This window comes from Andrographis paniculata, unplaced genomic scaffold (genome assembly GCF_009805555.1).
Source record: "Andrographis paniculata isolate CXL003 unplaced genomic scaffold, ASM980555v1 Contig46END, whole genome shotgun sequence".
Lineage (NCBI taxonomy): Eukaryota > Viridiplantae > Streptophyta > Magnoliopsida > Lamiales > Acanthaceae > Andrographis > Andrographis paniculata.
Window position 1 is genome coordinate 283712 of NW_026137580.1, and position 22317 is coordinate 306028.

The 22317-nt window shown below is 27.0% G+C and overlaps 2 protein-coding genes across 3 annotated transcripts; both read right to left on the minus strand.

Moving 5' to 3' along the window:
* Positions 1 to 1955: 1955 nt before the first annotated feature.
* Positions 1956 to 8330, minus strand: LOC127252727 (uncharacterized). The gene is made up of 9 exons (XM_051277035.1): positions 8021 to 8330; positions 4728 to 4806; positions 4539 to 4616; positions 4380 to 4432; positions 3971 to 4054; positions 2746 to 2798; positions 2590 to 2654; positions 2393 to 2451; positions 1956 to 2215 (listed from the first exon to the last, which is right to left on the minus strand). The coding sequence occupies exons 1-9, from the start codon at positions 8261 to 8263 to the stop codon at positions 2126 to 2128; spliced, it is 804 nt and encodes a 267-aa protein (XP_051132992.1). The 5' UTR covers positions 8264 to 8330; the 3' UTR covers positions 1956 to 2125.
* A 2624-nt stretch (positions 8331 to 10954) lies between these two features.
* On the minus strand, positions 10955 to 13547 carry LOC127252677 (protein transport protein Sec61 subunit beta-like). Of its 2 annotated transcripts, none has more exons than XM_051276958.1 (2): positions 13182 to 13547; positions 10955 to 11372 (listed from the first exon to the last, which is right to left on the minus strand). In XM_051276958.1, the coding sequence occupies exon 2, from the start codon at positions 11368 to 11370 to the stop codon at positions 11116 to 11118; it is 255 nt and encodes an 84-aa protein (XP_051132915.1). In that variant the 5' UTR covers positions 11371 to 11372; positions 13182 to 13547; the 3' UTR covers positions 10955 to 11115. The 2 variants fall into 2 exon arrangements, with proteins under 2 accessions (XP_051132915.1, XP_051132914.1); XM_051276957.1 differs by having other exon boundaries at positions 13218 to 13513.
* Positions 13548 to 22317: the final 8770 nt, after the last annotated feature.

Below are 22317 nucleotides of genomic sequence, written 5' to 3' on the forward strand. Positions count from 1 at the left end.
TTCTTCTCGTACAAAACAATCCACATTTATATATATATATATATATTTCTACAAAAAAAAAATAATATTATTTTTAATACTATATCTCTATACAAAATATATAATATTCAAACACTATTAATATTTTAAGGCAAAAGAATCTAAAGCAATAAAAATATTTCAAAACACAATAAATTGCATACAGTTTTTTTTAAAAATAATAAAATAATAAATGTTGTAATTATGATGGGCTCTTCAAGTGAAACATAAATATTGTTGGCCACAATTTATTAACCACTAAATAAAAAAATGTGAGTGCTCATAAATAATGCTGCCTTTTGACCATCTCATATATCCAAAATTTTAATTTAATGCATATTATAGAGATGCACATATTAATGTTTTTAATTCAAAATTTGTTTTAAAAATTTTAATTATATAATATTAATTTTTTTTTTTTACAAAAATATATATATTTTTTTTTTTCTATAAAATATCACATTTATGGTTTTCTTCTGAAGTTTAAAATCGAAATACAAACCAAAATTCACAGTAAACAAATTAAAATCAAGACATGCTTTTAAAAGCCAAATAATTGCTTTTAAAGAACTTAAGAGCGTTTCTTTTAGCTTATTTATTATTACTATAGCCGCTCGTCCAAATACAATAATCTTATTTACCATTTTTGTTCATCTTAAAATAATAGTCTCATTTCCATAAATAATCATATCACTGTAAAACTATCTCTACTTTTTCATTATTATTACACAATTGTCACTACTTTTTAAGAACAAAAAAGTTATTTATCCTTACTTTTTACTGACTACCAATATAATACCAATATTCCTTAAATGTCGTGCCCAACACAATAAAACTATACTTTTTGAACGAAAGAAATATTATTTTAGCCTTTAATTTAAATAATATTTTTGATATAATATTTTATTAAGAAAATGCGATAGGTTTCAAAAAATTTAAAGTTAAATCTCATATCAAAATATTTTTTAAACATCTTATGTTCGACAATTGAGTGGATGAAAATTAACTAAAAATCTGTTAATATATAGTTATAAATTATTTTTTTATTCAAACTCTTGTTATTTCTAAAACTTAAAAAAACTCTTCTAAACTATATTTAAAATCAACATAAGTCAGAATATGGAAACAAGTGCATGTTATCCCCATTTGTGTAGCACTTTCTTAACAGCAAAAATCATAGTGGAAAATTGATTACTTCTCCAATAAATCAAATCTCAATATTATAATAATAATAATAATAATAATAACAATAATAATAATAATAATAATAATATGCTTTCAAAAAAGTTTTAACGACTTGTTTGAAACTTTATACAGCAGAAGATTTGGCAATAAGTAAATCAATCTTCGATGGATTTGCAATTCCTAATTTATCATTAATTATTCACATGATGATTGGAATAGAATTGAAACCCTCCATTTTATTTGAGTTTTTTCTTAATGCCTTTCTACTACCATTTATATGTAAAAGAAAATAAAATAAAATAAAATAATAATATTTCTTTCGTTTCTTAACAATCTATCATTTTTTTTTTTTTTTTGGTCTATCTCATAACAAAATATCAATTTCTTTTTCTTTTAAATAATCATACTATCTATCTAACTTAATTTAGTCTTTTTACCTTCCGCATTTCAATATAATATCAATAGTTCTAATATACTTTTCTAAAGCACCAGTTTAAAAGTTAAATTGAAAAGCCCAAATCAGTAGCAGAACACATAGGGTCTAATTAGTGTAACATGCAATGATTTTAAAGAAAAATAAGTGTCACAATTGACATTTGAAAATGGTGTGGTGTGTATCAAATGCTCTACATTTGTTAAGCAAAATTGCCAATCCAATTCAATAAAGAAACAATTAACAAAATAGTAAGAACAAAAATAAAATAAAAAAACAATTCCAAAAATAGGGAGACACAAGAAATAACATAAAGACATGAAAGGACCAAGGGCTATTGCCACTTACTACAACACATATAATCACCTCATTATAAAAAAGATGGGTAAATTCAATTGTTCAAGTTATAGATTTCTTTTTTTATTCATTTGCCGCAGTATCAAACATCTAAGAAAATTGACAAGAAGTTACTTACTAATGAGATTAAATTCAGACCGAGATTCCGTGGTTGCTGATCTTCATAACTTCTTTCGAAAGAACGTTCCTTTCTTTCTTAGCCTCTTTCGCGAGGTTATTAACCTACAATCAGGAAAATAATTAATATTTTGGGGGGAAATAAGAAAGAAAAGATTCGATGTTTGAAACAAGTGCATGGGATCGATGAGTTAAGAATAATATATAACAGTTAATGTAAATAAGTAGGCGGAATTTAACACAACAAAGACGGAGTCTACCTAAAAGGAAAAGAGGACTTACTTGAGATCGAAATCGAGATGCTTCTCTACTAGGAAGCTCTTTAAGAACATCCTTCAAGCCTGACACAGTTATAAAGATCAAGCTACGATTGTCAGACACGCCATCATCAAAATGGTGAAAATAGTTTTATGGATTCTAATAGACGATCCTCCTGAAGATGGAAAATGTGCTCGTGGTTGCACATACAGATTACAGACCTGCTGCTTGCCTTTCTATCTTATAGGCAGAATTGATGACGCTCTGTATTTGCTTTCCTGTTTGCCTGCAGGGGAAACACACAAATGAGTCGGAAAGAAATGGATTAAAAATTAGTCGAATAATCTTGAAAGATATGCTAAAACAGAAACACAGACTTCAGTTTTGTCCTCCCTCGCAACAAATCTTCCTCAGCTTGCAATGCCCTTTTCTGATACCATTAAACCACGTTGTGTCAATTGATAAAATTTCAACTTTACAAACTTCTTCATATTTAAAGAAAGTTAATTTATGCGCAAGATAAAATCCTGGATTCATACGACTATTCCAAGTCTCTACCTAAATAATGAAGGCAGCAAATGCAGTGAAATAGATTAATATTATATATATATATATATATAGATAGATAGATATAATCCTCCACCCTTTAATTTTACCAGCTTCATCACTGGGATGAGCACCACTGAGAATTAAGAATAAAGAGATACCTCGAAGGAAAATAAATAAATAATTATAATAACAACAAAAAATAATAATAATACAGGAGATGTTAATGGATAGAAGATTGACATAACATTTGCATTATCATGGCAATTGAAACTGAACAGATCTGACATGGACCTTTAAAGGTGCATTTCTTCCACAAATTGAAGTGCACAAAAAGAAACAAAGATATCTCAAGTAAGAAAAACAGATGACATCAAGGCCCAATTAAGTTTAATAATTGTATCGCTAAGAATTTGAACGGCATAACCTTCCTTGCAGGCTTTATCCTCCATGAAACGATTTAGCTGTTAATGGTACTTGATATTCACGTTTTGGAAATAATTACTAAATTTATAAGAAATTTGCATTCAGATCCCACAAGAGAAACATAAATGAGCAGGCCCAATCGTAGTCATTGCAAACAAATATATTAATAATCAATATAGCTAATTTTGATGTCTATGGAATCACTGATTTGATTCTATAGACAATAGATATGTGTGCATATGTTCCACAGTGATCCATCATTTCTCTGCAACATCTAGGATTCAAAAGAAAGTCGAACTAGCACTCTAAAGATGGAAAGAAACTCCCTGCTCCATATTTTTTTTAACAAAAAAGAAAATACACCTCTGCTGTCTAGTTAGCTGCATCCGTATATCGAAATGACATCTGGATACCTTACTTTTTTTCGACAATTAGCCCACTGATTTACCTTTTCAATTTTTACTCAGCTTACTAGTTCACTAATTTTATTTTATTTTTTTTTGGAACAGACAAATGCAGAGGGATGGGAGAGTGGGAACTAAAGCAAAAACATGTACACTAGTTGGAGGTTAACAAGATGCAACATGAAAGACAGAAGCAAACATGTGTTTGAAAAGATCAAAAGAATACCTCCAACTTTTCACTTTCTGCCTTCAAACTTTCAATCGACTGCCGTAACTCCTTAACCTTCAAATCAGCTTTAGAAACCAATTTCTGGATCAAGAGACATTCACTTGTATATTATTCTTTGGCGAAAATTCAACCACCACCATGATTAGTAGTTGCCAATCAAATCAATTTGATTAGCAATGCAAATAGAAACTGTTAAAAATATTAGTACTTTTAGCATAGAGAAAATAATGCGAAATCAATTAAATACTTTTAGCCATCTAACACAGCTAAACAAAAATATTTTATCACCTGAATCTTTAATGGAACAGCCTAAATACTGAGATAGTAATAATAAAACAACCAACGACTTCATATTTGCTAAAGCATTCCAAAAGTTACATGATCAAACAAATAGTGTCAATCATACCTCTTCACTAGTAAAGATGCGCAATGTCTTGTAGTGCAAGAATTGTCTGGTCCCTGCAGATACACATTAAAATACAATCAAAATAAAGATTCGAGGTCAAGGGAGTGAAGAAAAAAGTTATTGTTCAGATGTGCTGATAATTATATAGGTTTGACATACTTTTTAGACCTAGAAATGTCACACCAAGCACAGATCCGGTTGTTATAAATGGATGTGCAGAAGCAACAAGCAATCCCTCTGCAGCAGTTAATCAATTTCAAAAAAGTCAAGACCTATATTGAGAAGAATATCCAAATTGACTTATACAGAATGCAATCATGTTCAGTGAATTGTTTGCTTGAAAAGGACCTTTAATCTTCCCAAATGCAATATTCTCATACATGCGATACTCAGACTTCAACCTCTGACAAGAGTCCTGCATCATATCCTGCCAAATCACAACCATGTCAACAACCGCTTAGTATACAAAGTTATGTGAAACATCAAGAATAGGCATGAAAATATGTGCCTCCGGGAAAGAGGAAGTGTGTTATTCAGTAGCAAAGTTAAAGGTCAATACTTTGTTAAAGATGTGATACTGTTTCAGGTAGCGAAACACTGAGGTTCACATTTACATTATGGGAGAATGATAAAATCAAACTTTCATGAAAAAACTCTTTTTAAGAGGAAAATAATACAAGCATCAAGATGGATATACCCATCTTACCACTAGCACCAATCACAAGCAGCTGAGCTTATAACATGTATGTGGCATTGCCACAGTCAAATGAGAAAAAAAAAAAAAAAACCATGGCCTCTTTTCCGGAGGCACATATTTTGAGATTCATTATTATGTCAAATTTGCATTATGTAAAATAACCGAGATTAGTAGGTGAGGCAGAGAGAAATTCACTGTGTGGGCAAAAAAGAAAACTAAGGATTTATTCGGTTGTGTTTAGTGTATTGGATTGTTTTGGGAATAATAAAATTTTGAATTGAGATAGTTGTTTCATTTGATATAAATATTTATTTGATTTGATGTTTTGGATTGAAAATGGATTTCTTATGTTGTATTTTAAATAGAAAATCAGTGCTTGATATGATATTTTAAAGGGAAAAAATAGGTTAATGTAGAGATATAGTGGTGGAGGTGTGTTGATAACACAACCAAAGTGAGTTGGCCTAAATGAGTTCTTAAACTGATGATGTGATGAAAAAGAATACTCAGGTAATGCAAAAGTGCATTCTTGTATGCACATGTTCTTAGGAATTTCAATAAGCAATAGCTACTTTGGCTCGAAGCTTGGATAATGGATTCATGACAAACATTTTGAGCTACAATGATAAACTGGCGCGTGCCAATAATCAGTATCCTCAGAATCAGACTGCAGCACTTTCACACTTTTTGCTTCTTTTATCACCTTCTCTAATTGTCAGATTCCTTAGAGAACCAGCTAATTAACAAAAGCATTCTCATACTTTGCCAGTTTTTTAACTTTTGACAGATTCTCCCACTATTGGTTTCCTCCAATGAACCAAAAGTATTCCCAAGGACCGTTCCAAATGTAGGAATTTCTGTAGGATTATAAAACGTAACTGAAAGCCAATCTATTTCAGACTTGACCAATATTCCAATACTCTTGATTTATTCTTTGTCGGTTCACACATCAATAAGACAGACCTTCCATAAGTCCATCCTTCATACTACACCAAACCTTTGCTGAAAATTTTTACTATTGGATTCTCAACTACCGACCAACAGTGTCTCCTGAACCCAACCTGAGCACTTGCCAAAAGCACTCCCATTATCAGATTTATTGATAAATTGACTAACATGCAAACTAAAGACCCTTAGTCTAAAAGCCAACCCATTCAACAGTTTTAGACAATTCGACTTATTTGGTCAAGCCTAACATCGACCATCCTAATAAATTCATTGACATTGTCTTCAAATCCCCCCAACCTGTCTCTCTCCAGCCCAAAAACTCAATGAAGAATTGCAAAGAATGCCCAACTTCTCAATTTTACTGAAATTGCACCAAAACTAGGTTTGGGACATAATGTAAATCCTTGTATTAGAGTTTGTGTTTGAGGATTTCATCAGCCATCTGTAGGCAGATTGTCTTTTATGAATAAAAATCGTTTTGTTTCTTGTGAGTGATTCTCTAAAACTGATTCCACGTAGCATTATTAAATGATTCGTTTTCCTGTGATATTTCTTAACTTTCTTCATCATTACTGGAATTCATTCGATCTCTACCCCAGAGTCCTCAACCTTGATTTAGTGATTGTTATGTTCATGAAGCTTCTTTCATGCAATTGCATAGAGGTCAATAATTTCAAATTGTGCATTCAATATTTAGATTTCAAAATTTTAATTTCCTGTTCTGTTTGGGTTTCTTGGTGTTCAGTAGTTTTATTTCCTTCAAATTGGCAAACCACATTAATCAATGTTATCCAACTTCTTTAACTTTAATTGTTACTTGATATCAAAGCCAGTGCAAAGTAGATAATTCTCTTCTAATTTGATTTTGCTGCTACCATTATTCTATTAACACAAGTTTCACCCTAGTCTGTTTATACAAGTTCTACTCTTTCCATTTGGCACAAGATTCTTTCTATCCATATTGCACAAGTTTCACCTAGTTCTATCTCATGCAATTCCCTCATGTTCAGTTCAAATGAGTTCAAACTACTTAATTCTCACAAGTTTTGTCCTGTTAAGTAGGTTTTCTGTGATTGGTTTATACAGATCCCCTATTGTATCTACATATATATATATATTTGAACCATTAGGGTGTATTTGTTTGGGGGTTTGGATTTTGAGTTTGGATTTGAATAGTAAAAATTTTGAATTTGAATAGTTATATGATGTGACATAAATAGGTGTTGATGTGATGTTTTCAATGTAAAATTGATTTTTAGTACAATATAAAAAATGAAAAATAGGTGTTTGATTTGATATTTTTTGGGGGAAAAAATAAGATGAATAGTGTATTTAAAATCCAATCCCCCAAACAAACACACCCGTGCATCTTTGACAGTTCAAGTTGGGCATATTCACACCTATAATAGCATTACATAACAGAATAAATTGCAATGTCGCCACCATAACAAATTTATATTTAAGCAAGCTAGCTAAAAATGGTATAAGTAGAGACATCATGAAGAGAATGAAATCTTAAAATCCACTGTTTACACAACAATTTGGAGACTCTGGCAATATTCAACTTTCTAAAAACATCATATCAAATATATTTTTCTATCACAATCATCACTAACTCTTTACAGTTTTCAATTTTTCAAAAACCTAAAAATCTGTCTATACGGAGCCTTACCTTCAATTGATATTAAAGAGGTTTTAGCGGGTGGAGCTTATAAAAAGTCAATAATATTACACACAAATACAACCCATATGCTCGAATCGAGTTTTTCTTACAAATTCTACATGCATTGAAATCCTAAAGGTGCAAAAGCAAACAAATGCCAAAGAAAAATGTCACGAATCGATTGAATCAATACAAAAAAGTTACGAATGCTTCAGTTCGCATGATACCAACACAGCGCGCAATAAACCTAAATTTTCAGAATCTTCCAAATTTATCATCAATTGCAGCAAATTGTAACTACATAAATGAAGGCACAGGAAATTCAAATCTTACAATCGTCATTCCGAAGTGAGCCGACGCGGTGGTGAGAAATTGATCGGCTCGCGATCTGGTGGTTTCAATTGCGTTGTCTACGGTGGTCTCGATAGTCTTCTGTGCAATTACCGCTTGTTGCGCTACATAGTCCGCCCAGTGAAAATCATTAGCATCGATTGATCCTGGGGATTTCTGAACGCTCCCCTCCGATGGATTTCCGATCGGTTTCTCTCCCGGTGATTCGCCGGCGATTACTGACATTGTCACGGAGCTTCACCCAAAAAGTTATGTTCCTTCCGTCAAAAGCTTTCGTAATTTCTGGGATGACTTATTATTCCAGTATTTATAGGTCTCATCCGACTCGGGTAATGGATTCGGATTCGGATTCGGGTCGAGTTAATGGAAATGGATGCAGACGTGGGTCAACTTCGCTAAACATTTATAGATATACACTACATTTTAGTGGTGAAAATTTTATTATTTTTGTTGTTCAAATAATTTTTTTTAATAAACATTGATATGTTATATGTATTTTTAAAATATATTTTTCTTTATATCAATATAATGATATCAAATTTAAATATAAAAATAAAATATTTTTGTATGTGAAAAATATCACAAACAAAGGTTATAAAAAAAATACTTCATTTGCCAAATAAATATCTCTTAATTTTTAACATAATAAAAATTAAATAAATATTTAATTTGATATCTTTCTATTTATAAATAATTAATTTGTAATTGGAGGAATTATATATAAGGTGATAATGAAATTAATGAATGAGAATTATGTTATACTTCTTCCGTCCGTCAAATTTACTCTCACTTTCATTTTTAGTCTGTCTCCTAGATTTAACTCATTACTATTTTTGACAAAGTCAAAAATCAACATTTAACTGTTATATTTCATTCAACACTTATTTACACTTGTTTACAAATGTGATTACCTTTATTACATTTTCTCTCCTTGTTTTTAAAACTTTTAACTTATTTTCCAAAAATACTCTCAACTACGATTTTTACTTTTATCACTTTTTCAATAAAATATTTATTTTTCTTAATCTCCACGTCGGACCCAAATATTCTAATTTTTGCGGAAAAATATTATAATGATATTGAATAAATTTTTTTAATATTTCCCTCGATAAATAGATATCCTAGTAAATTATAATCAATACTATTAACAAAAATATGCATACAGTAATTTATAATTAATAGTCGTATTAAACAAACATTACTGCAAATAGTTGTAAAATAATATCAAAAACATATATTTATAGGTTTCTTTGTGGTCGTTGTAGATATTTCCAAAAGCATACATTTTTTGCTTTCCTCCATTGCTGCATATAGTTGTAAAATAATTGGTTTATTCTTATAATATTTTAAATTAAAATTAATACTTTTTTCATCATATAAAATTATGTTTATTAAATTGAACATGAATTTTAAGAAAATTGGATTCAAATATAAATTTTTCTTTTTATGGTAAAAAGAAATAAGTAGTATAAATACCATAATTTTTTACTAAAAATAAACGAAAATAGATTTTGATGATAACAAATAAAAGAAATTAAAGAAAAATAAAAAAATTGGATGACATATAAAGTTGCATAGTTTTCAATAAAAATACATAATTTTTTCTTACAAATCATCATAACAAAATATTATTTATATAAAAACTCAAATTAACAATTCAATTTAAATCAATTTCAAATATTAACTCGTGCGGTTCATTAAAATATTTAAACTACAATCTACTGATACCTTTTATTTTTATCTTTCATAAATAAATAAATATTTATATATATATATAAATTATTGAGTTTGTTTGTTTAATGTTTTAGTTTAATTTATATTTTTCTATGTAAAATATAAAAATTTAGTAAGTAATATAAAAATAATATTTTATTTAAATAATAATTTTTTGTAAAATGGTAAAATATAATATAATACATATATTTAAAATCATGTTGAAAAAAAATATTAAAAGAACAAACTCATTGTTTTTTATAATCTAACTCATTGTCTTTTAAAATATATATATATTTTTTTATTTGTATTATATAAAATTTTATTATTTACAAGATATTTATATTCTATACACTAGAATATAAGTTTTAGAATATTTTAATAAATTTGTTCACCACACCTAAAATTTTCTACAAAATTTACAATAATATAAAAAAATAATTATACAATACATACACATCAAGAATGACTTATATATAATGCCAATATGTTTTTTCAATAGTCAAATTTAAGGAGAGCAAATACATTTGTATCATAAATTTATTTTTTAATTTAATATATAGTAAAAAATATTATACATTTATAAAAATAAAAAAAAAATAATATAATTTTATAAAATGTTATATTAAAATAAATATTATACGAAAACTTAAATTAAATTTTCAAATTTAAATTAAATTTTTTTTGAAAGCTCCATCATTTCAAAGGAGAATTTATATTGGATCTTGAATGTGATGAAATTTTATTTTAAATGCTTACACAATTTAACTTGTCACTGGCGTTGTAACGCGCGAGTCTTAGCCAGGCCAGGGAAAAGACAGAGGATATGTGCAAGTTAAAGGAGGAGATTTTGATTTTAATCCATGATTTGTACATGTCTTTTTATTTCATTAACCGGTAGACTACAAAAAATACAAAAAAAAAAAAAAAAAAATCAGATTTTGGAATCAGGTTTTATAAGTGAGTCAATAAATCCAAATTCATTTACCAATAGAAAATTTTCTTCCATTTGAATTCATTACAATAATTCTGTTAATTAGTTAATAGACCGTAAAAATGTTGTATTCATAAAGATCGAAAACAAAACAGTAAGAATAAATACTTATAAACAAGAACGAATGCTGGCTCAATGTTCTTTTTGAATATAATTTTTGTTTACTTTATATTTCTTTTATTATATTTCAAATAAAACAATCTAACACCTGATAATTCATTCCAATTCATAGTTCAAATAATAAAAAGAATCCCACAAATAAATATATATATCTTAAACATTCGAAAGGGATCCAAACGAAGCAACCAAACAAAAAAAAACCACACTTTCTCAATAAAACAAAAACAAAGAGTCGATCAACCACTAAACTCTAGTCTTTGCGGACAAAGTAAAGCTTACCGACGACGTGAAGTATGGCGACAAATGCAATGAAACCAATGCTCATGACAAGAACGACGTTGGGAGAAATCTTGAGTCCCGGGGCATCATCCGTGTAGAATTGGAGCATTGTCCCACCGGCTCCGCCAGCTCCTCCTGCGCCTCCGCCACCTGTTCTCCGTCTACGAAGATTAGCTGCCGCTGCAGCAGCAGTGCCTCGCTGTGGACCAGCTCCGCCTGTTGCCATGTCTGTGCATTGAATGTTTCGAGAGTTTTAGGGTCGATCAGTATGTGTAAAAGATGTTAGAAAACTTATGTACAAGATGCAAATGCACAAAAGCATCGATGATTGTACTACTTTCATTCAATTGAAATTTATAACCTGAGATGGGAGAGGTGATAGCTAAATATAGAATTATTGTATTATGTAAAAGATAAATATATAAAGAAGCAGTATATTTACTTATACACACAAACAAGCATGTATAATAACTATTTCAGCTCTTTGTTTACACAGATATTTTTGGAATTTTTGCAGCTATTTTATCAACAGTAACTTTTAAAAAAAAATCACGATAAACACAATTTTCTCTAACAAAATATCCCACCAAATACTAACCTTTTACTATTCTCCCAAAATTTTCCAAAACTCTAAAACTATCAAAACATCACACTATTTAGGTCATCACAATCACATACTATTATATAAATTTACAAACTAAAAATTTTAAGGCTTTGTTCTTCCAATATTTTTTTCCGACACAATTTTCAATATATATTTTATTCTTTCATAAAAGTCAACAATCAACATAAAATATTATTTTTTATATTACTTACATAATTTCCTATACCTCACATATTTGTTCTTCCACAATTCCCCATAACATATTTTTCAAAAAAATTAATAGAATCCTTATTTTTATATTATTTACACAATTTCCTACACCTCACATAAAAAAATGTATTTTCAAACAATATCAGTAAACAAACACACCAAAAATTTCAAATCAAAACACTAAACAAACAACCCGTAAGATGTTTTGTGATAGATCAATATAATAATTTCCACAATGTGCATATCATAGTATTATTTAGTTCAACGGACAAAACCCTCATTTTTAAAATCAATTATAACAACAAACGCTATCCATTTATCACGGGTGCTTGGTGGCATCGATTATATCCATTTTGGCACTATTTTTCTATAGAAAATATAAAATTCAACAACTATTTAAACATGCTACAAATAAAAGTAGAATCTATTTGTCACACTTCAATAAACCAAACTTGGTATGCAATTTAGGCGATTCGATATTGGATAATAACAAAATTTCCACTTGTGCAGTGCTATCTTTATAGAATGCAAGTTCATAATATAAGTTGCTATGATCCACTTGTATTTATCACCACACAAGTGTGCCAATCGTACAAATTTGTTGCTGTGGAAAATATTGAGTTGACTTGCATATCAGGAATGTTGAGAGGCATCAAATTAAACTGTAATATTGTGTGTGTGAAAAATCCCCAACAATGAATTTAACTTGGGATAAACAACTTGCAAATCCAATACATATATATGACTTCGAATCAAGAAGTACAGAGAACAACCATGGAGAAATCATCTGCAGGATTGAGTAAATGCTTAGAGAAATTATATATATATATTAATTGTTAGAACAATTCATTTTACAAACATATCAAAGCACAAATGAATCCAAATTTCAACGCCCAATTCAGCAGTATAAACAGTAAAATTAGCATAATTTATGAAGCATACAACAACATATCATACCAATCACATTCGGAAAAAAAAAAAAAAAGTTCAATTAGGGAAACATAGTTAACCAAAATCCACACCTACAAACCGGATGCAAAGATATTCCAGACGCAAACTACACGATTTCAATCAGATTGCAAAAACGCCATATTCATTTAAAAGAGAAACGGAATTACGGAGTCACAACTAATAAAAACTTTCAGATCGACAAATTACAGCGGCCTCATACGAAATCGATTTTACAAAATCATTAGCAGACTAAAACTACAGAAAATCAATACCTCGCCAAACAGCGTAAACAATTGCGATAAACAGACCTTGTTGGGAGAATCGATCGAAGTATGCCGAGGGAAGTCAGACGTTTCTCGCTGGAGTTTCTACTTCGGAGGGTTTTCGCAATTTCAGATCCAAGTATTATTTAGTAATACGAGTTCAAGGTGTAGAGTGGGCCGGTACGGATCTGGCCCGGTCCACTCTAACTCGAGAATTGGGTCCAGTTTAAAAAATCGGTCATAAACCTCCTGATTTATAACGTTAATTCCTTCTGGACCAAACATTCAAGAACCGGACCGGGCTGCTCAGGCCGGAATCGGCCCAACACTATATATGTTTTTTTTTAATGAAAATGTAATATTGTTCAAAAAAAAAAAATATAATAAACATTACTGCTCATTTTCATTGTTTTTTTTGTTTTAAAATGAAAACTTAATGTTAATTAAATAAAATATAAAATTAAGATACCATGTAAATCAAAACTTAAATTCAAACTAAAAGAAAAAAGAAAACCCAAATAAGCCTTTTACAATGGTGCGTTTGTGGGTTTTTAGATTGAATTTTATAATTTTAAAATATATTATTTTTATATATTAAATCAAATATTTATTTTTTAATTTATAATATTATACTTAAAATTTGATATATTTATATTATATTAAATAATTATTTTAATTTTAATTTACTATTCAAAATTTAAATAAAAAACAAAAGCCCCACAAACAAACACAATTTTAAGAATAATTGAATTTATATATTATTTATGTCCCGATTGAAAGATATATTTTTTACTATGTATATTTGTCTCACTTAAAAGTATTTATTTCGTATAGTAAAAATAAATATATACTAATACTAAAATATATATTTTCTAAATTTTTACATAAATTACAAAGACATAAAAAAATATATATTAATTATTGAAAATTTGTAATTTTTTTTTTTTTTCAGGTAAAACAAATTTTATTATTTGTTAAATATCTTGTGGAAAATGTAGTATATATTTATTGAAAAATATAAATATATATATTTTTTACTGAAATTAGTATACTTCTAGAAGAATCAACTCATTAAATTTGGTTTAAAATTGAATTTGAATTTAAATTATAAAATTTTGATTTTAAACAAATTCAAGCAAATTCATTGTGTGTGCAATTTCTTTTTTTCTATTACAATCGTATTTGTTTGCCTACGACCTCTTAGATTTTGTATTAATATTTCACAGTTCAAAATATTTCAAAAAATTAAAATTTACATGTATGAGAAAATTATATAATTTAAAATAATTGGATTTAAAAAATAAAATTATCAATGAACTTAGTAAATATTTTGTACTAATAGTAAATTAAAAAAAATTAATTAAATACTAGGGGCGTTTGTTTCACATTTAAAACGATCGTTAGAATGTTGATTTTTTTATATAACATAATTCAAATTTTTAAAAAGTATATTCAATTGCTCGGATAATAATTATGAAAAATCCAAATAATATATAGGTATATTTAAAAGATGAGTTTTCTTAACCTTTTTATTGGTATTTTATGAAATTTTGAATTAATGTTATTTAAGAAACTAACAAAGCAATATAGATTATAATATATACTTACTATGTTCAAAAATATACATATTTCTATTTTTAAACGTCAAATTACAAAATAACTATTTAATTAAACACTCTATTTTTTTTCACAAATATTCTTACTTTATGTCTCATCATACTTTTATTTAAAAAAAAAAGACCGAATATATCATTACATGGCACTAAAAATAAACGTATACTGTTTACAGTATTACCGTATTATAGTAGAATACTATACATATTTCTACGATTTGAAACATAATGAAGTATATATTTTATAGAACACCCAATATAATTTTTTAGATACTAGTTTAAAAAATAAACAGAGCATATTACTTTTACTTCATAAAACACAGTACTAACTAAATTAGATAGATCCAATGTTATTTAGATATTCAATCTTTGTTTTTAAAAAAGAATAATAATAAGAAAAAATAACACAACATTGACGTCTAAGCATATTGTTGAGTTTTTTTGGAACACCTGTAAATCTGCAAAATAAGGATTCTCAATATAAATTATTAGCAGATTACAAAATTAAGTGATTTCAAAAATCTAAATAAAGAATAAAGAAATTAAAACAAAAATTTGATCAAATCAGTAGGCTCAGATCACAGTCAATCCCCTTCACCAAACTCCAAGTCATTCTACGTCGCCGACACTACAAAATTTTGATCGTTGGTACCCAAAAAAATCCAGATCGATGGACAGAAATCGAACTGACTAAATTGGAATAAGATTGAAAATAACCTCCACAGAAGAACACCAGAACATTGATTTTACTGGTATTTTAAAGAATATAACAAACACAGAGGATGTGGGAAGAAGATAAACACCCAAAAGAATAGGGATATAAGCAAACCTATTGAGAAAATAACAGACACATAGGAGATGGGAAGAAGATAAACACCCAAAAAAACATCGGAACACCAAAAAACCTGTTGGTACCCAAAAAATCCAGACCGATGGACAAAAATCAAACTGACTAAATTAGAATTAGGTTGAAAATAACCTCCACAAAAGAACACCAGAACATCGATTTTACTGGTATTTTAAAGAATATAACAGACACAGAGGAGGTGGGAAGAAGATAAACATCCAAAAGTATAGGGATATAAGCAAACCTGTTGAGAAAACGATGTGATTCAAATGAAGAGATTTAAATCTGGTTTTATCGCATCGGTATAAGAACAGATTTGGGGGAAGAATGAACCCGTCTAAATTGCCGGGAGAGAACCAGATTCAGATTATATTTTGATAAATCGGGTCGGATTCGAGTCTTACGGGTCGGACAGAAAATATACCAACGTATATATGGTTGTGAGCAATACACGTCACCTAGATCAGACACATATTAAAAATACATTATATTTAAGAAGAAAAAAATTAAAAGAAAAATAATGCACCCTATCATCTTTCTAATTCAGTTATACAAACAAATGCAACAGTCTTTCAAATTCCAATGTTATTCAATTCATAAACGCGTGTAATTTCATTGTTTGTCGAAATTGGCTATTTATCACAAAAAATCAAAATGTTTTTCTTAAAAAAATAATATTTATAATTATTATTTACTATAATTTTATTATAATTACAATAATTGGAAATAAATAAATAAATTCTCACTTTTTTGTTTAAATGATTTTTTAAACAAGTGATAATGTATTAAAATTTTATTATCATTTCTTAAATATATGTACATAAATATCGTATATATAAATTGCTAACCAGTTGTTTATTTATATTATATTATATAGATTTCTATGTTTATAAATTACATTTTTATTGAAATTTAAATTTACCACTTATAAAATATTGCAATCAAATAAAAATCTGCAGTCATACGCAGATGTGTATTTGTAGGTTAAGAGTTAAATTTTAAAATTTTAAATAAATTTTTTTGATAAATATAATGATATACTAATATGTTAAATTCAAATTACTTTTTAATATAATATATTTTTAATACATTTTTATAAAAAATTGTAAATAATAAATATCCTTGTTACAATTTTCAAACAAACACAGCATAAGGTAAAAAATTAAAAAGGGGATGTGGATGAAGTGGGTAGGGGAGGGGGGCTTTGTGTGAAGCAAGGCACGTGAGATAGACACGTGGAAGACCCTCGTGTCCAGACCCCCTTCGTTCAGTGTAATACGTGTCCGCCTTTCTTACACATACATACGTATCTTTATCCGCTACGCAGTTCGTTCTACGTATCTATACGTATAATTATTGATCCGTGATATACGTATTTTATTGCACCAGGTCACGTGATTCATGTCGCGACAAAAATTCATGTCCCTACATTTTATTTTTACTCGACAAAGGAACGTCCTAAGGTGGTGGGGCCTCTTATAAATACTTTTTTTCGTTTCATTTTATTTGTTTATTATTTTTAATTTTTTTAAATTATATTTTAATTATATATTTTTTAAAAAATATTATATATTTTAATTATATTTTAAAATTGTAAATAAGTAACTTTTAAATTAATTACTTAATTTTATTAATTATATTTATAGAAAATTGGACATAAAAGATGAAAGAGAAATTATTTACTTATTCATATATATGTGACTATATAATTTGCTTTCTTAACGATTATCTATCACTACTAATAATTAGTGCTAAATCTGACTATCAAATAAATATGTAAAAAATAATAAAACTTAATTGGTAAAATTTGGGTACTTTTAGTTTATTTTTGTATTTTTTGAGTAATGTGATTAGATAATAAATGTATTATAAATATATTTTTATATTAGATATAAAAAATTATATTTAAATATAAATATTTTTTGAATAAAAGAATATAACAATTATATATTGAATTTTATTGTAATTTAAAAAAAATATGTTAATTTTGTTGGATAAATATGTTTACTGTTAACAAAAAAAAATAAAAATAAACATTCATCTACGTAGGTATTTTCATGTAAAAAAATATTAGTTTCCCAAATACTTTTAGCACTATGCTTCAATATTTTTCTCAAATATTTCTATTAGTTGGATTCACTTATAAAATTATGTTCGGTTATAATTTGAGTTTTGCACTTATACAATTGATATTTCAAATGAAATTTAATTTTATGTATGATGTGAACGTTGTCACTTTTGTCAAATAAAAAAATAGTAAGTAAAAAGTACGAAAATAATAATTTATTAATTAAGTTCGAATATAAAATCCTATTATAAGAATACCAATTTAAGTGAAATCTTTCAACCAAATAATCTTATAATTGGATTGAGTTTTTCTTCCAAAATTTAACTGAACTCCTTTTACTATCTACCACTCAAAACTCACAAACATTTTTACAAATCTGTGTATCCAAATGTTGGTTGGATTTGTCCCCAGTAAGACGACTCATCAATGCCGCAATATTTAAATATTGTCTCAATCATATAATATGATTTGCTAATTGAAGGTTTTAAATTAAATTTTCAATTTTGTTCAATTTCAAACCAAACTCACTCTAAAGAAATCTAGAATATCAACTTTAATCCCAAGCTCTTGAGTCACGATAAACTATCTACCTCACCTCTAGTCTATAACTAAATATTTGTAAATCGAATTTTCTTTTTTTTAACTGTTTGATTTATCTGAAATATCGGTGTTTTTTTTTCTTTTAATTAAGTTGAAAGTCAAGTTGAGATACGTCAGTTGGTGTAAACTAGCTAATTGTTTCACTTCAACCAATTAATTTTTTGTCGCTTACTCCAACTAACGTGGGATGGATGTTACAACATCTTCACAATTTTCTTGTTAATTAAGTATATTTATAAAAGAATTTGGAAATAAAAGGCAAAAGAGAAAAAATATTTATTTATTTATATTCACATAAGTTTTCTTAATAATGATCCGTCACCTACCGATAATTAGTATTTCATCTGAGTAGAAAATAAATATGGAACAAAATAATAAAAATTAATTGTGTAAAAATTTGGGTACTTTTAGTTTATATTTATATTTTTCAAATAATGTGGTTTGATAATGAATGTATTATTTTGTATTTTTAGATAAATACATTTATATATTAGATATAAATATTATATCAATAATAAAAAATTATATAAAAATATAAATATTTTTTGAACAATAGAGCAAAACAATTTGTTGGAGTAACACACCTACTATTACTATCGACAAAAAAAAAAAAAATGAACATTCATGTTTGTACGTATTTTTATGCAAAAAAAAATATTAGCTTCCCAAATATTTTTAGCACTGTGAATTTAATATTTTTTTCAAATATAATTATAAGTTAGATTCACTTATAATCTTCTGTTGAAGTATAATTTGAGTGCTTGCACTTGTATAATGAACATTTTTAATGAATTTTAATTTTAGATATGATATGAATATTATTGTCATTTTTGTCTAAAGAAAAATTAGCAAGCAGAAAGTAAATAACACAATAATCTATTGATCCAGTTCAAATATAAAATTCTATTTTCAGAATACCAATTTAAATGAAATTCATCAACCAAATAATATTATAATATGACTGAATTTTTCTTCCAAAATTCACTTCAAATCCTCTTACGATCTCTCACTAAAAAACTCACAAACTTTTCACACAAACCTATATATCCAATTGTTGTTTGGATTTGTCCATCGTAAAGCAACTCATCAATGCCACAATATCTGAATATTGTCCCAATCATATGATTTGATTTGCGATTTGAAGGTTTTAAACTTAATTTTCAATTTTATTTAGTTTAAAATCAAACTCAGTGTCAATATTAGCTAGAATATCAACTTTGATCTCTAGCTCTCTCGATGAACCATCTATCTCACATCCAATCTATAACTAAATATTTGAAAATTGAACTATCTTTTTCTAACTATTTGATTTATCTGAAACATCAGTATTTTTTTTGTTTTCTTTGTTTTATTTGTATATATATATATATATATATTTTTAACAAAATTGAGTTGGAAGTCAATTAGAGACATGTGAATCAATTGGTGTGAACTAACTAATTGTTCCACTTCAACCAATTAATTTTGTATTGCTTACTCCATGTAGTGTTAGGTAGATGTTACAATATCGCTAATTTAAGGTGGTTTGTTTCTAATCTTTTGGTTTACAATCAAGTATAATATTATAGATACATCGACATAAAATCAAACTAAAATTTCTAAAATATTATTTTTTTTTTAATTTCTAATAAAAATATACATTCATACAAGTTTCTCATTTTTTTTTATAAAATTGATTTACGTTAATTATCTCTAAACATATATATTTTATTTATTTCTATTATATAAAACATTGAATTTATTTGATTTTGATTTGAATTTTTTTTTAAATAATATTTTAATGTGATATTTTATAAAACAATAACTTTATTGGAAATATTTGTGATTTTGATTTTAAATAGAAACTAAACATATCATTATTCTCCGTAAAATAATATTCATATTAGATATATCTTATTAAAATATAACTTTTGAGACACTTATATATATCTCTTAAATTTATTTAATCATATAGTGTATAATATATAAATATATTTATATCAACTTTCAACCACCAGTTTTATTGTTAATTAAGCACACCACAACTAAGTTATTTATAAATCATGTTGTTAACTATTGGACTTGGCAATAAGTAATGTTAGTGTAAGACTATCAATTCATTGGATGCTTTTGGATAGAGCTTTTTCGACTATTGAAATTAGAATCGAAAATATCTTAGACGATACATCCTCTAAGACGGAGCGCATTAGTCAAGTGTTGGGAATGTACATTCGACATTATGTAACATTAAATCAATTTAATTAGACTGTTTTATTGGATATTATACAATTTTGTTTCAACTTGCAAAGAATAAAAATACAAAAAAAAAAAAATCCCTTCAAAATTATACTTGATTTCAATCACAACAATGAAATATTGGGTGGGAACTTACAAATGACCAAACATTCCAAGTTTTCACTTTGCCAAAAGTAGACAAAATCATGTGAAAGCAGACCTGTTTTATTCAGAAAAGCTACAACAGATGATGAAAAAGTGGATCAACCTCTGAAAAATTTAGTTAACAAAAGATCAAATCTTCCAATTTTTTATTTGATGCTGGTAAAGCTGTGTCAATACAACAATGTTTAAAGTGCATAAGGAACTGATGTACAGATGATTTTTGAAAAATAAAGATCTTGTATTTATATAATATATATATATTAAAATATAAAGCCCCTAAAAATAGAATCATTTTAATTTTTTTTTAAAAAAATTGTATTAATATATGACATATATTATATTTGTGTAATAATTTATTGATCTAGTTCGAATCTAAAATCCTATTTTTATGATACCAATTTAAGTGAAATTTACCAACAAAATAATATTATAATACGACTGAATTTTTCTTCCAAAATTCAACTCAAGTCCTCTTATGATCTCTCACCCAAAGACTCACAAACATTTCGTACAAACTTGTATATCCAATTGTTGTTTAAATTTGTCATTTGTAAGACAACTCATCAATGCCGCAACATTTAAATATTGTCTCAATCATATGATTCGATTTGCTATTTGAAGGTTTTAAATTTAATTTTCAATCTTGTTCGATTTAAAACCCAATTTATTCTCAAGAATAACTATAATATCAACTTTGATCCCAAACGCTTGAGTCTCGATGAACTATTTATCTCACATCCAATCTATAATTAAATATTTGCACATTGAACTCTTTTTTCTATCTCTTTAATTTCTTTGAAATATAAGTAACTTTATTAAAATTGAGTTGGAAGTCAGAGTAGAGATACATGAGTCAATTTGTGTAAACTATCTAATTGTTTCACTTAAACCAATTAATTTTCTGTAGCTTACTCCAAATTTCCACAATTTTATTGTTAATTCTTCATCTAGTGTAACAACTTCGATTCTGATTTTGAATCTTTACTTTAGTTTGTTTCATATATTTTGATTTGCAATCAAATATAATATTTATGGGATGCACCAACATAAATTTAAACTAAATTTTATAATATTTTCATATTTTTATCATTTTTAATGAAAATATAAATTCATATAGTTTTCTCATTTTTTATAAAATTGAATTATATTAATTATCTATAAATATATATATTTAATTTATTTGTATTTTATAAACATTGAATTTATTTGATTTTGATTTGAAATTAGTCTTTTGATTTGAATTTTATTTTAAATAATATTTTGATATGATATTTTGTAAGATAATAATTTTATTGAGAATATACAAACTAAATAGTTGTAACTTTAATTTTAAATGAAAATCAAACATATCATTATTTTTTTGTAAAATAATATTTATATTAAATATATCTTATTAAAATATAACTTTTGAAACACTTAGACACGTCATTTAAATTTATTTAATCATATAGTATATAATATATAAATATATTTTCGCTTAACTTTCAACCACAAATGTTGCTAATAAGTAAATGTAAGTGTGAGACTCTCAATTCACCGGACGCTTTTGAATGAAACTTTTATGATTATTAGGGTTAGATTCGAAAAATATCCATATGATACATCCTTAAACCGATAGCCAGACATAACACATTAATC